General features: G+C 42.2%; 1 protein-coding gene across 3 annotated transcripts in view; it reads right to left on the bottom strand.

The window, feature by feature from the left end:
• LOC144681581 (uncharacterized) overlaps nt 1-16,343 on the bottom strand; it is an 85,708-nt gene that overhangs the window by 28,952 nt on the left and 40,413 nt on the right. For all 3 annotated transcript variants that reach the window (XM_078543291.1, XM_078543289.1, XM_078543292.1), the window contains 2 exons: nt 12,969-14,904; nt 11,615-11,704 (listed from right to left, as the gene is read on the bottom strand). In XM_078543291.1, the coding sequence (XP_078399417.1) occupies nt 11,615-11,704; nt 12,969-14,829 (1,951 nt within the window). In that variant the 5' untranslated portion in view covers nt 14,830-14,904. The remainder of the gene's footprint in view (nt 1-11,614; nt 11,705-12,968; nt 14,905-16,343) is intronic.

Here is a 16,343-nt window from a genome sequence, read left to right as displayed (position 1 = left end):
GCCTCCACTTGTCACATCTTACCAATCAGAAAATTAGACCCATTTATGCATACTCTGTTTTCTGCCAGCCCCCCAATCTTCTATCCGTGCTAATATTTTATTCCCTACACCGTGAGCTTTTATTTTCTGCAATAACCTCTAATGTGGCACCTTATCAAATGCCTTCTGGAAATTCAAGGCTCCCCTTTATTCACGGCGCATGTTACTCCTTCACAAAACTCCAATAAATTGGTTAAACATGATTTCCCTTTCATAAAACCATGCAGACTCTTTCCGATTGTCTTGAGTTTTTCTAAGTGCCTAGCTATAATCTCTTTAATGATTGATTCTGACAACTTCCCCACGACAGACGTCAAGCTAACTGGCCTATAGTTTCCTGTTTTCTGCCTCCCTTCCTTCTTGAAGAGGGGTTATATTTGCTATTTTCCAGTCTGATGGAACATTTCCAGAATCTAGCAAATTTTGGAAAAAATTAATACCAACGCATCTACTACCTCATTAGCCACCTCCTTTAAGACCCTAGGATGAAGTCCATCAGGACCCAGAGACTTGTCAGCTCCATCAGTTTGCTCAGTACTGCTTCCCTAGTAATTGTAATTTCACCAAATTCCTCTCTCCCCTCCACCTCCCGATTTACAGCTATTACTGGAATGTTTCTGTATCCTCTATAGTGAACACAGAAGCAAAATATTTGTACATTTCATCTGTCATTTCCTTATTATCTACTATCAACTGCCCATTGTCACTCTCTAGAGGACCAACATTAACTTTATTTACTCTTCCTTTTTAAATACCTGTAGAAACTTTTGCTCTCCATTTTTATATTTCTAGCTAGCTTCCTCTCATACTCTAATTTATTTCTCCTGATCAACTTTTTAGTCATTCTCTGCTGTTCTTTGTATTCTGACTAACCATCTGTCCTGCCACCCATCTTTGCACGGTTATATGCTTTTTCCTTATGTTTGATGCTTCCCTTAATTTTCTTAGTTAACCATGGATGGTGGGTCCTCCCCTTAGAATTTTTTCTTTATAGTAGGAATATACTTATTCTGAATATTCCAAAATATCCCCGTAAATGTCTGCCACTGCTTCTCTATTGATCTATCCTCTAACCTAATATCCCAGTTCACTTCAGCTAGCTCAGCTTTCATGTCCACATAATTGCCCTTATTTAAGTTTAAAGTACTAGTCTTAGACCCATTCTTCTCCTTTTCAAACTGGACGTAAAATTCAATCAAATTGTGGTTGTTGTTACCTAGGGGTGCCTTCACTCTGAGATCATCAATTGATCCTGTCACATTACACAATACCAAGTCTAATGTAACCTGCTCTCTGGTTGGTTCCAGAATGTGCTGTTCTAATAAACTCTCTCAGAAGCATTCTAAGAACTCCTCATCCAGGCTACTACTGCCAATCTGATTTTTCCAGTTTATATGTAGATTAGAATCACCCATGATTATTGCCATCCGTTTATCACAGGCACCCAATATTTCTTCTTGAATACTTGTGGAATAAAATTGCCTAAGTTAAAATAAATTTGACTATGAAGAAGTTTAACAGAGAGCTATAAGAGAGAAGTGTTATCAATAGATGTTAAAACCAAGTGGACAATAATGCACATTATTCACAAGGTTTTTAATACATTATTGGTGGGTATCAAAATGAGACATCAAAACAAAAGAAAGTGCTTTAAGGTGTCACTCTGTATAAAATATATTGTATAATGTTAGTTACAAGGAAATCAATGGAGAGGTTGAGTTTGCTGAGCTCTCCACTGCAGAGCCCAAAATTTACTTTCACCTTTAAGGGTGGTGGGTGTGAATTAATTGGATGTATTAGAACTCACAAGAACACATCTCTCCTCCTACAAGAGGTATTGCAGCAACTTGTCTAGACGCTTTCAACAGCAACGTTCAAACCTGCAACCTCTACCACCTACAAAGACAAGGGCAGCAGACGCATGGGAACACCACCACCTACAAGCTCGCCCCCAAGTAGGGGAGCGGGAAGGGAGCGTGGTGGTAATGTTACTGAATTAGTAATCCAGAGCCATGAGTTCAAAGCCTGCTGCAGCAGCTGAAGAAAATTTAAATTCAAGTAATTAATAAATCTGGAATTTGAAAAAAAAAACACACCAATGTAGTTGATTTTTAACTGCCCTCCGAAATAAGGCCTAGCAAGTTACTCAGTTGGGGGTAACTCACCATTACCTCCTCAAGGGCAATTAGGGATGAGCAATAAATACTTGCCCTGCCAGCGATGCTCACCTCCAATGAATGAATTTTAAAAAAATCCTCCACCATTAAGCATTACTGAACTTAGATCACCAACACACTTCCAGCTTAAAAAAGTTGAAGTGGACTATCGCGTCTGCAGGAACAGAGTCCAGCGTAGAAGTTACATGGAAACAGGTCATTTGACCCAACCAGCCAGTGTATAGGGTTGCCAATCCTCCAGGACTGCCCTGGGGTCTCCAGGAATTGAAGATCAAGCTCCAGGACTCTGCTGTTTGCAACACTGAGGTAAAATCGCGGGGACATTAACAAAGATGCTTTTAAAAAAATTTTCTTTGAATACCTCTCTTTACCAGATATAAAAATATTGAAAATGGGGAATAAAAATGGCTGCCTGGCTGACAGTGATGCATCATCCAATTGGGTAATGAGACTTTTTTGCTTTCCAATTGGTGTAGGAAGACAGTGCGTCACAAGGATGGACGTGTGGCCCAAATAATGGCTGGATCATGCGGGCAAGTCATGTGATGAAACCTTCAGGAATACATTTAATCACAGTTGGCAACCCTAGCTCTGTGTATCCTCCATACCAGCAAATAGTCGTAATCGCTTTTTACTCACCCTGTTCCTCATATCCTTCCCAGTTACTGATAGAGTGTAAAAGAAAAGTGCAGCTGATCACAAGTTCAAGCAGACACTGAAATGTTGACCAATTTCATTCAAGCGGTTTTGATGATTTTTCATCACATTCATTTCTGTCAGTCCATACCCACACACATTCACAAGCAAAGTAGCAAATTGTTTAAAAACCCAAACTTAGGGCCTGTCATAACATGTTTCTACTTTTTTTTATATTGTCCAGAACTCTTTTAGGATGAAATTAATCATTCTGGTCCAGGATTCCTGAACAGTCAATATGTTATTAAATAGTTTCATGCAATAACTCATTCTTTCCCAGATCTCATAAAAAGGACCTGATTCACCTCATTTCTCCTATCTTGCTACAATTTGCTGGCTTTTGAAATCCAGGCTCAATGCCCACATTACCATTACTTCATGTCTTTTCAACCTTGCTGTTGTTTTGCACCGTAAGCTGTCACCCTTCACCTGAAAATTTTAAAAGGCCCCTTTCCTCAGGGTTCCATGAAGAGAAGTGCTTGCAATCGTGACCACCCTATCACCACCAGCAACCACCCACTCCCTACCCCCACCGGCCCCCCAGACTGCAGGCGCATACTCTCAGCTTTCAGACAGCCTTCAACACTCTGTCAAAGAAAAATATGTGCAATTTTAACTAGCAGCACCTTAAACAATGGTCAGGAATGAAGCCATGTGTTCTGGTGAAGTTATGGCATCGAATGCCACCTAACAGTAGGCGTATTTGTGGTTCAATTTAAACTTTCATGAGTAGAAGTTGATTACTAAATTCTTACATATAAGAACATAGGAATTGTTAGAGACATCTATCCTGTTCAATTTCCAACGCCCTGGTGGTTGCATGACACAGCGATGATGAAGTTGTTGACTAACAATTGCTATCAATCTCTATTCATTAGTCTACAATTGGCTCTGAGATGACATGAAGAAAATTGAGTGCTGGTCACTAGCCTCAATAAATCCTGTAAGTTTACTTTGTTCGTCAATGGCAGCACAAGATCAGCAGGTTGGGTGCTGGCAGTATTAACAAAGCACTGGCTACAAAGTTGCTGTGGTACTAGACTGTTACAGACGGGGGCACGGCGGGTATTAATTTAAACAGCACTAATTTCTCCCCCCATCCGTAAACAGAAAAGTGTTTTCAATTCGTTTCCCCCTTTATAAGCGGTGGCGTGTTTCCCAACCACTCGGTTTTGGTGTGGTCCAATTTTCTATTAATAACGCCACAGCAGACTCAAGATAGGATCAACTCAAAGGGTTAGTTTATTTACACACACTCAAAACACAGGAGGAGATCGCAATGTCGCCTCCTTTGCATTCATACAGCAAAAGAGAGATAGAGAAAAGAATGATTTATAAAGCAGAGACCACAGGGAAAATAAATATTGTTTCGCATGGGTTCCAGAGTCCAGAGTCATAGTCCAATGAGGTATTCCTCCATGGAGGTCAGTGAGCTGAAAACCGATGCTGATTAATTCACCCTCATGGAGGTCAGTGAGCTGAAAGCTGATGCTGATTAATTCACTTTTCTGGTGGTGTTGACCTCACACAATGAAATAGATATGCAGAGATAATTCAATCTTATAGGCAATGGTACAGGATTTCCAGTAGAAGCAGTGCGGATGGGGCCAAGTGTCCAACCTAGGCAGAGCTCCTTTTCTGTGAGGCTGCTTGTAGAATGGCAAACAGCAGACTGACTTTGCAGGTCCACCAGGCGATATTCCTCAGCTGTGAAGAAGAGTTATACCGACTCGAAACATTGACTCTATTTCTCTCTCCACAGATGCTGAGCTTTTCCAGCATTTTCTGTTTTTGTTTTGGATTTCCAGCATCTGCAGTATTTTGCTTTTATCACCGGGCAATATCACTGGTTCCACAAACTAGATGCCCATATCACATGATTACCACCTCCTCCCAGTGCCTTTGACAAAGGGTGGGTATCCCTTGTTGGAGTCCCAGAGATTGTTAATTGTCCCAACCATTAAGAATTGAAAGGAAGGTTACAAGGTCCTTTGTCCCAGCAGACAAGTTGACTCCAGTTGGCCAACCTGCATTATGAAATGCAGTTGGCCTTCTGCATAGCTCGCTTTGAATCTGGTCTGTGCAGCCCACAATGTCATTAGTAGCTCTTCAGAGATAATGAGGTGTGAGTTTCTCCAACAAAAACAGAAAATGCTGGAAAAACTCAGCAGGTCTAGCAGCATCTGTGGAGAGAGAAACAGAGTTAACATTTCGAGTCTGAATGACCCTTCTTCAGAGCTCTGAAGAAGGATCATACAGACTAGAAACATTAACTCTGCTTCTCGCTCCATAGATGCTGCTAGACCTGCTGAGTTTTTCCAGCATTTTCTGTTTTTGTTTCAGATTTCCAGCATCCGCAGTATTTTGCTTTTATCTGCGAGTTTCTCCAATGCTGCCAGGTAGCTTCTTTTGTTCAGGAGTCACAATCGGACATAAATTCAGCCATTCTAAGGCCTTTGTCTGGTTTAAATTTTTAGAGATAGCAATAAGCATATCTCTAAAGAATTAAAAAAATATACAGGGTGGGGTCTTAGTCCCCTCACGAGACCAATAACCCTGAGGTTCTGCATTCAAATCTCACTGTAAACCTGGTAATTTTTGGGTTAACACTAGGGAGTATTTGACCATGAACGCTGCTTGATTGCTATAAAAATCCAACTGACTCAGTATGTTTTGCTGCCTGGTCAGACTTACCATGACTCCCTGTCCCATATTTTGCACCCTCTGAAATGAACTAGCAAGCCATTCAGTTGTTTGAAATGCCTCAGGGCATTAAGGATAGACAAAAATTGAGTCCTTGTCCACAACCTGAGAACAGCTTTTTTTTAATGATCACAATGAAAGCAGCTTTTTATCAAAAAGACAGGAATATTCATGTCTGTCCTTGGCTTGCTGCATTGTTCCAGTGAAGCCCAGCGCAAACTGGAGGAACAGCACCTCATCTTCCGACTAGGCACTTTACAGCCTTCCGGACTGAATATTGAATTCAACAACTTTAGATCTTGAACTCCCTCCTCCATCCCCACCCCCTTTCCGTTTCTTCCCCCTCCCTTTTGTTTTTTCCAATAATTTATATAGATTTTTCTTTTCCCACCTATTTCCATTATTTTTAAATCTAAACCTGTAATGCCCTGTCAGTCTTTCCACCCCACCCCCACTAGAGCTGTACCTTGAGTGTCCTGCCATCCATTCTTAATTAGCACATTCTCTTAGATAATATCACCACCTTTAACACATCTTTGTTCCTTTGTCTGTGACATCTTTTGATTATCTGCTCCTATCACTGCTTGCTTGTCCCTACAACCACCACCCCACCCCCAACTTCTCTCCCTCCACCCCCCACCCCCCCACCCCCCCACCTTAAACCAGCTTATATTTCACCCCTCTCCTAATTTTACTCAGTTCTGTTGAAGGGTCATGAGGACTCGAAACGTCAACTCTTATCTTCTCCGCCGATGCTCCCAGACCTGCTGAGTTTCTCCAGGTAATTCTGTTTTTGTTTTGGAATATTCAATCCTTAATCTAAGCTTGTGAAAAACAAGCACAGTACAGAGGTAATGATAAAATGATCATTGAATGATGGTCCTGATATTTAGAGGGAGGGGGTGAGAGAACAGCTGAGAGAAGTTTGGGTTGCAGAAAAGAAGTCACACTTGGGGAGGGAAGTGCGTGCACTTGGCAGGGGGATTGGGAGAGTTGGAGATCACTGGGGAGATGGCTGGGGAGGGAGTTGGAGATCATGGAGGTGGGTGGGTGGTGGGGGGGGGGGGGGGGGGGGAATGTCAGCTGATCATGGGGTGGGAAGTAGGTAAGCTTGTTAAGCCCCGAAGACACAATCCCGCTCTTCCCGACCCTCATGCTGTGCTATAAATGCACTTACTTTATGGAACCGGCCCTTCTTGCCTCCTTTTACCTATTGGGATTCCCGAGGCCTGGGGGAACCAGCCAAAACAAATAAAAATATAAAGCATGCTAAGTGAAAGCTTGAAGCCCCTTAGAAGTTTTTACTATTTGACCTGCCTGGCTCTGCCCCACCACCATTAAAACCAGCAGTGGGCGGGGTTGGAGCCGGATTTCCAATCTTTCAAATTTTAACTCCCCACCCAATCTAAATCCACCTATTCTTGGAGCGGGTGGGGTTAATATCACCCGCATAGAAACATACAGCACAGATAGAGGTCATTCAGCCCATAGTGCCTGTGCCAGGTCTTTGTTTGAGCTAATCAATTTGTCCAACTCACTTGCTCTTTCCCTGTAGCCCAGCAAATGTTCCCCTCTGGAATAGATTATCATATTAGTTTCTTGTCATAATAATCACAGAATACTATGAAAAATATATTCATTTGCATTCAAGAAATGTGAGAATTAATTTCTGCACATGCTCCTTTTAAGTTCTTAAGAAGGAAAAAAAGTTGAAATTGGAAATTTAAATTGAGGCTTGGTTACAATCATTAATATGACTCAAAGACACAAGTTTTAAAATAAATTGTTCAGGAAGAGTTTAAGTAACTCCCTGGATTCTGCCAAACATTTACTGACAGTCTCGATGTGGAGTATCTAGCCAGGGGATAGGTAGGTGTGGAGAAAGAGACTTTAGCTATTTCCTGGCAATAAAAAAAAACTGCAAAGTTTGTCTGAGAGAAGTGAAACCAAATACCTGCCTGAAACACTTCCAATGTGGTGACAAGAATCATAAAACAATGCCAAGTTCGACTGTCACATTTAGCTTCCATTCCGTTTATAAACTAACAGGATTATAATTAAGACAATCTTGTAAAGTGAAAATGTCTGGAAAATGTCTGTGGTCTTTGACGCTTACAGGTCCAGGCAGTCAGTGTCAGGTATCATGGACTTGGCTTCATTTCAGGAAACCTAATTCCCTCCAGTTCTCTGGAACTGCCTATACAGTGAAGCTAGTCTAGCATGGCCATTGATGGGCATCCTGGTGTCTCTCACCAGCAGTCAACTTGCTCAGGGAAGGTTTAGGCCTAACTGTGTCAATTGAGGGCCCTTTGTAATGAGTGATCCACAAGACATTAAACATTAAATTTCATTACAAAATTTCAGACCATTCAAATCCAGCATCAACAAAGGCTCAGCCAAGGAGTTCTGCCTGACTCAACCACAACTTATATTTATTTAGTGCCTTTAACATAATAAAACATCCCAAGGTGGTCCACAGGAGCATCATAAAACAAAATACGACACTAAATCATATAAGGAATGTTCTGTCGGGGGAACAAAACTTTGATCAAAGAGGTAGGCTTCAAGAAGTGTCTTAAAGGAAGAAAGAGAGGTAGGGAGGCGGTGAAGTGTAAGGAGATAATTCCAAGGCATGGGGCCTAGGCAGCCAAAGGCATAGCCACCACTGGAGTAATTAAAAATCAGGGATGCTCAAGAGGTTAGTTGAGTGATAAATATAGGCCAGGACATCGGGAGAACACAAACTGACCCATTCCCACATGAATAATGAAGCAGATGGGTCCCTAATCACTTGTACCAGAACTCGGAGCGATTCTGCTTCCTATTCCTGTTCTAGGCTGCACCAGAAAACAACTACAAAAAGGCACAAACTATCACACTTCTAAACAAAGCTTCTCGACGTGTTTTTTTTAACTCTCTTGTTTCTTGTTATTTCCTCTTAATTTCAAGTTTGCCCTGTTTGTGCTACATATTGGTCCATGGCTGAGATAGACAGATACCCAGATGCACTCAGGCTGTTGTTGTTTTGGAGATTCACTGCATTGAAAGTCCAGCAAAGGTTGGCTACATTTCACCACGCCTCTATTCCCATTCCCAGGGAATGATTGGCTAAGTCCCCTGTCAATCACTCCTGCAGACCACTGCTGCAAGTGGGATTTCCTTTACTCACTGCACTTATCTGGCAAAGTCACCTTCATGTAATAGGAGACATTGCTGTAGCCTCTTCAAATAGGGTGTGTTGCTTTGTGGTCCAGAACTTGTAGTCCAGAAGCTTGGCCAAAGGATTTAAAGATATGAGTTCAAATCCCATCACAAGTGCTGGTTATTTAAATTCAGTTAATTAAATAAATCTGGTTTAAAAATACTGGTTTAAAAATATTGATGACTATGAAACTACTGGGTTGCCATAAAAGCCCATCTGGTTCACTAATGCCCTTCAGGGAAGGAAATCTGCTGTCAATACCTGGTCTGGCCTCTCCAGACCCACAATAAATAATGTGAATTGTTCTTAACTGCCCCATGAAATGGCCCAACAAGCCACTCAGTTGTATAGGGCTGGGCAGTAAATGCTGGACTTGCTAGTGACACCCACACACTATGAATTTTAAAAAAGATTTTGTTTGCTGTAAAATAGACATATTGCCATAAGCTCCAGCCCACTTCATCCCATTGGCTAACACAGTGGTGCCAAGATCCCAACAGAGGTTAACAGATCTTTTGATTTTCCCCGCCCCTGTGAGATCAGGAACTCACCTTGCGTGGAATTACAAAATCTGACCAGACACGCTGCCTGCTCACAGGTACAAATGTGTTTTAAATGGCCTAAATCTTCCACAGAATAGAAATTATTCAGTAGGTCTTATGAAGAAAGGTTGGACAGATTAATTGGGCCTATACCCATTGGAGTTTAGAAGAATGAGAGGTGATCTTATGGGAACATATAAGATGCTGAGGGGATTTGATAGAATAGATACCAGGAGGATGTTACCACTTGTGGGAGAGACTAGAACTAGGGGACACAATTTAAGAATAAGAGGCCTACCATATAAGATGGAGATGAGGAGATTTGTTTTTCTCTCAATGGGTCATTAGTACGTGGAATTATCTTCCCCAGAAAGCAGTGATGACTGGGTCATTCAATTTATTCAAGGCAGGGTTAGACAGATTTTTGATAGACAAGAAAGTCAAAGGCTATGGAGGGGGCAGAGGGCAAATTGGAGTTGAGACCAGGACCAGATCAGCCATGATCTTATTGAATGTGGAGCAAGCTCAAAGGGCTGAATGGCCTATTCTTGCTCCTAAATCCAATGTTTCTAGTCCTAATCACACAACCCACAAGGTTGGAATGCATGGTTTTAGTGTTGCTCTGCAGTCACAAACTGTTTTTTTTGTTTACAACCCTAGTATAGACAAAGACAAAAGAAAACAATTATCTTCTCAGATAACCAGGGTATAACCGCATCTCCCTCACATTGTCCCCGTACCTACAAACCCAAAATACAATCCCGCTCAAGACTTAAATGTCAGAATCAGTCAGCTCCAAGTCCCACCCAAGAAATAAAACCTCCCCCACTCACGTCCCATTCAGAACGCCACTCCCTTTGAAGGAAACATGACTAAAGGTTGGCGCATCTTTGCTTTTCAATGTCAACAGCACCAATTACAGGCAAGGAGGATATCATTCTGATAGCTAATCTAACTAACGGAAATCAATTGCAAAACTTTATTCTTTTCAATAAATGCAACTCACATTCATTCACATTAGGAGAGCAAGCTGGTTACATGGTTACCTCATTAGTCTTATCACACTACGTCAAGTCTTTCTTTCTCTTTCAATAATAACTCAGACAAATGATTTACAATTTAATTATAGTAAAAGGGATCCAGCTGGCTTGGATCCCAGAATGATTACGCCCTACAGTGAACAACAACAATAAGTTTTATTTATTTAGCGTCTTTAACAGAGTAAAACTTTTAACAGCTTCATAGGAACATTATCAAACATAATTTGACACCGAGCCACATGAGGAGATATCAGGGCAAACGACCAAACGCTTTTAAGGAGTCTCTTAAAGAAGGAAAGAGAGAAGATGGAATTCCAACACTTAGGGCTTTGGCAGCTGAAGGCAAGGCCGCCAATGGTAGATCAATTAAAATCGAGGATGCTTAATTGGAGGAGCGCAGCTATCTTGTAGGGTTGTAGGGGCATGGGAGAGATTACAGGGATAAGGACAGGCAAGGCCTGGGGCAGGGGTGGGGGGTGGTGGATTTGAGAACAAGGATGAGAATTTTAAAACTGAGATGTTGCTTAAACAGGAGCCAAAGTAGGTCAGAGAGATCAGTGGTGATTATTGAATGGGATTTGGTGTGAGTTTTGGATGACCTCAATTTTACAGAGAGTAGAACGAGCTTTGATGGCCAGGAGTGTTTTGGGATAGTCAGATCTAGTGGTAACAAAGACATGGATGAGGCACGGGGCAAAAAGACTCTAAAGGAACGAGGTACCAGTTAGGCAACCACACTTATTGCCTTTTCTTTCTGTGCCAACAGAACTTATTGCAGCTTTAAAGGCTACAACATCAAAGAGAAGGTCAGAGCTGCTGGAAGCATCATTGTGTCAGGATTCTCTTCCAAAATGAGCAAAGAGTTATTCAGGTGATGTAGCTGAAGGATTAAATATGAGAGATGTAGCCCAATTGGCTGGGGATCCAGAGTTGCTTCAACTACTGCCCTTAAAAATAAACTTTGGGTCTTTCGCAAACCCTTCTTGAATCTGTTTTAAACAAACTATACCAATGAAGTAAGTAATAAGTGCAGGCATATGTATTTTTTTTCAATGAAAGTAGTTATTCAAAAAATGAGGGTGTCACTCTTGATAGATGGGTGTTAGAAGGTCTGTAACTATGAAATACAGCTTCACAAAATCCTTCATCCCATTCCAAGTACAACAAATTAGCCTTGCTGGTGTGAAGTGTTGCACGAATTAAACAAATTCTCACCTGATTGGCTGCCCATTGTCGTTGTCATGACATTATGATGGATTCCAGGCTTCCCAGTAACTCGTGGAGTTGTCCTCACAGTCACAGTACCTTTGAAAATATATGTAACATCTGGTTCAACAAGAACTGTGCAACACATGCAAATTACAGTCGAGACTAAATAAAACTTACCAGAACTGAAAGAGCAGGGCACTTGGCTCATCTGGTTTTTATTCAATCTGTGGCCTTTTCCATCTCATTCTATAAAATATTCCTAAAACAGAGCTCGGGAATGTAGTAATCTTTAATATACTCTGAAGCATAAAGATCAGCCTCTGCAAACCAGCAGTAGGAAATATGTACATGGACACCCCTGCTAAGCAAAGGTGATTTAGTGGGCGAGTACAGATTTTCCCTCTCCCAACCAGGAGTTGATTCGTGGGCACGTTTAAATCAGTCTAACTGAGGGGACAGCATTGGGGAAAACATATTGACCCTCTAACTGAGGAGATATGATTAGTGAGTGTTTGCAGGCCCCTTTGATTGGGGAGAGATCATGAGTTAGTGGGCATAGATTCATTGAAATAAGGAAACACGATTACTGAGTGTGTACAGATGCCTCTAAAGGAGGACACATGATTAGTGTTTTCAGCCACCTCTAAACAAGATGACAAAATTAGTGTGTGCATAAATATCCTCTACAAAGGAAACAGGATTAACAACAAAGATAAAAACAAAAAGCTAAAAGCTACTGCGGATGCTGGAAATCCAAAACAAAAACAGAATTACCTGGAAAAACTCAGCAGGTCTGGCAGCATCTGCCAGATGCTGCCAGACCTGCTGAGTTTTTCCAGGTAATTCTGTTTTTGACAGGATTAACAAGTTTGTGTAGACTGCCCCCAGCTAAAGAGACAGGATTAACAAATGTATATATGCTTCCATACCAAAATAAAGAAAAACAGGCTCAGCAAATGTGTGTGTGAGTGCACCTTACCTCAAACCCAAGGAGGTACAGCACAATTTGTCAAAATGTACGAAATCCCTTCCTAACAACGGAAGCAGGATTGGTTAGTGAAGGCAGCCCCACCTCAACTCCTGTCCTCCTCCCCCTTACAGCTCGGGCCATGTGATTTTGTGAAGGCTCCAATGCCTCAGTTAACATCTGCATATCTTCCATTCCCCAAGGGCGCACACAGACCAGATCAGTACAGACCACCTGATAGCTGAGCAGACTCTTTCCATGTGAACAGTCCTCACCCCCATAGCCAGCTGGAGATGGCATCAATAATTGCAGTCCACTCAGACAGAATAAATTAAACTCTTTCATTTGGCTTTCTGAACAGATGGCTAAAAATGGAATCAGGCGGCACCTCACCTGTCTCATTTGATGTCTCTGTCTGAAATATTTTGGTGGGATGGGCAGTGGGAGAAGGGGCTTTCAGGGTTGCCCGAGGTGGACTCGGGTTGGCAGTTGTCCATTTGGTGCCATTTCCTTCCTGGTTAAAAGGTTGCTGGGTCGTAGAAATGTTTGTTTTATTTGTGACTCTTGCTGACAGCCGTTGAGGTAGTACTGTAGGTTTTGTCTGCAGCATTGCCACAAAACTGCCACTCAGTGTGCGCTCTGCTCTCATGGTTCTGGCAGATGTAAAAATAGAGTTGATTTCGACTGATGGTATGCGTCTCTGCGCAGTTAATGCCAAGAAATAAGTCGAAGTATCTGCTTTTGTTGGTTCGCTTGATGTCACTTCCCTTCTACCACTTTTCATGGTCAAGTGCTGGAGTCTTGCTGTTGGAGAAATGGTCACCTTTCCTGTGGGAAGTGCATCCCTCACAGTAAAACCTCCATCAAGATCAGATATTGGAACACCGAGGAATTGTGCATCTTGCAGCACCTTAATGACTGTTGTCATGTTGTTTGCTGGATTGGTGTAGATGTCATATCTGTGTTCGGAGTACGTAGTTTGGTGGGCGGGTAAGGATTTGCTGGTATCATACAATGGAGTTCTATGCCACTGTGTTGTAGTTGCGCTGTCAACAGCATCTAGCGACTTCCCACTTGGATTAGCTTGATCAGTCACTTGCCACTTCACCCCAGGCCCCAGCTGCTCAGTAGCAGAAGAAGTGGGCAAATTCAGGACATGTCCTGCAATATTAGCAGTGTGTTGGTAATTGTATCGGCTACTGGTTTCTGCAGAGTCAGTCACATCCAATAAATCTATCTGATTGCCTAGTACTGGAACGCCAACATTGGGCTGGCCAAGTGTTAGTGAGCTTTCTCTGGTCATTGGAGAATAACCAGATTTTGTGACCAATGGAGAAGCAGATTGCATTGATGCAGGAGTTGTGAGACTTTGACCTGGCTCATTTTTAACCAAGGTATGCTCCATTTTCGTGAGAGAAGATCCATCAACTGATGGAGGTGATCCTTGATCAGGTTTCCCTTCAAATTGCACAACTGTCTCCTCCTTTCCAGGTGATGCATAGGAACTAGTGACTAAATGTTGCTCTTCACTGACTGAGTGATTTGAAGCCAATGTCAGAGTTATGTTTCCAACAGAAACAATCGGCCCAGCTTTTACCTGCACAGTCTCAGTGTGTGCAGGAATTGTGTGGCGAGCGGTGACCTCAGGATTATTTGGAGATGTCGCTGTCTGCCCTTGGAGAAAAGTGTTGGCATCCACAATTATGCCACCTGGAGAATTTATGGGACTTTGATGCGTTTGGATTGTTTGATAATCTGGGGTACTTTCAAAGGGCCTCAACATAGAGTAATTGGCGTTCCCGTTCATCTCAGCAGATTCGGCCAATGGAACAGACGGGTTTCCTAAAATAAATTGTTCGGATTCAAAAACGTCCTTTTCCGTTTTTTCGACATCCAGGTCATCCTCACTATCTACATCCTCGTCATCTCCACTAAAATCAAAGGCATTTTCTCTTGCTGGCATACTCGGGTGCCAAGGGGACCTGTTCGAGTGGGTGGGCAAGAACGGTTCGGCATGAACTGAGTTCTTGTTGGATGTTTTAAGCATAGGCTGAGAAGGGAGGTTGGAAGTGCTGCTCAGAGGGACCGCGTTCAATACCTTGCCAACTTCAGTGGAATTAATTTTGGTTGATTTCTTATTGAATCTTGAACTGTCATTGGCTGATTCTTTGGTAGGAGGTGAAGTCATAGCATGAACAATACTGCAGTAGATGAGAAGAAGCCCCCAGGCCCACAACACATCTCGATTCTCCATCAGCACACGGGTCTTGCAACTCTGTTTCCTTAAAATTTTAAATGTCCATTGCTTTGAAGTGAAATCCTCTAATCCCTGAAATAAAAATAGATCAGGATTAAGGTTTTGGATCATTTAAAAGATAGTAACTTTCATTCATGACAAACATACTAGTTATGCATCAGGACAAACATTAATAAATGGGTCAGAGGTCACTCAATTTTTGGAACAGCCACAATGGTTCAGAAAATGGCTCCATTTTCAGGGACATTTACATGGAAACAGGTATTGTGTCTACTGCAGTGCAAACTGTGACAGTGCATCTGCCCAATCTTTCATTAAGCTTTACTGTGTATTTTTCTACCCTCACTATTAATCTTCCAGAATAGTCCATAATGAAAAGGTCACATTTCTTCCCAGATTTCCTCACCCTGGAACCAGGTATCAGAATATAAACAAAATTGGCTGGGGTGGACTATCCCTCAAATTTGCCTTTGCTTTTGAATTTCCATTCAATGTCTTACTCTAATGGCACAAATGAGGTTAAGTGCAAGAGTTGGCACCGCAAACCTACAACACACCACCCCATCCACATTGTATTCACTTCCATTTTCCTATTTTAGCTTTTTAAAATTTATTCATTCATGGGATGTGGGCATCACTGGCTAGACCAGAATTTATTGCCCACCCCAAATTGCTTTTGGGAAGGTGGTGGTGAGCCGCCTTCTTGAACCGCTGCAGTCCTATCAAGTGGCACTTACACAGCAATAGGTATACCCATGGTGCTGTTAGGAAGGGAGTTCCAGGATTTTCACCCAGCTACAGTGAAGGAATGGTGATACATATCCAAGTCAGGAATGGTGCATGGTTTTGAGGGGCATTTACTGGTGGTGGTGTTCCCATGCATCTGATGCCCTAGTCCTTCTCAGTAGAGGTCACAGGTTTGGAAGGTCTGTTGAAGGACACTGCTGAGTTGCTGCAGTGCATCTTGTAGATGGCACACACTGCTGCCACTGTGCTTGATGGCAGAGGGAGTGAATGTTTAAGGTGGTGGATGAGGTGCCAATTAAGCAGGTTGCTTTGTATCGGATATTGTCGATCTTATTGAATGTTGTTGGAGTTGCACTCATCCAGGAGAGTGGAGAGGATTCCATCACACTCCTGACTTATGCCTTGTAGATGGTGGACAGGTTTTCGGGAGTTGGGAGGTGAGCTAATTGCTGCAGAATTTCTGACCTGCTTTTGTAGCCACGGTATTTATATGGCCAGTCCAGTTCAGTTTCAGGTTAATGTTAACCCCCAGGATGTTGACAGTGGAGGATTCAGTGATCATAATGCCATTGAATGTCAAGGAGAAATGGTTAGATTTTCTCTTATTGGAGATTGTCATTGCCTATCACTTGTGTGGTGTGAATGTTATTTTCCACTTTATCAGCCTAAGCCTAAATGTTGTCTAGGTTTTGTTGCATATGGGCATAAACCGCTTCAGTATCTGAAGAGTCACGAATGATGCAATCATCAGCAAACATCTCCAC

The sequence above is a fragment of the Cetorhinus maximus genome, chromosome 6 (assembly GCF_964194155.1).
Source record: "Cetorhinus maximus chromosome 6, sCetMax3.hap1.1, whole genome shotgun sequence".
Taxonomy (NCBI): Eukaryota; Metazoa; Chordata; class Chondrichthyes; order Lamniformes; family Cetorhinidae; genus Cetorhinus; species Cetorhinus maximus.
The sequence above is the reverse complement of the archived record's forward strand: the minus strand, read 5'-3'. Positions and strand labels throughout refer to the sequence as shown.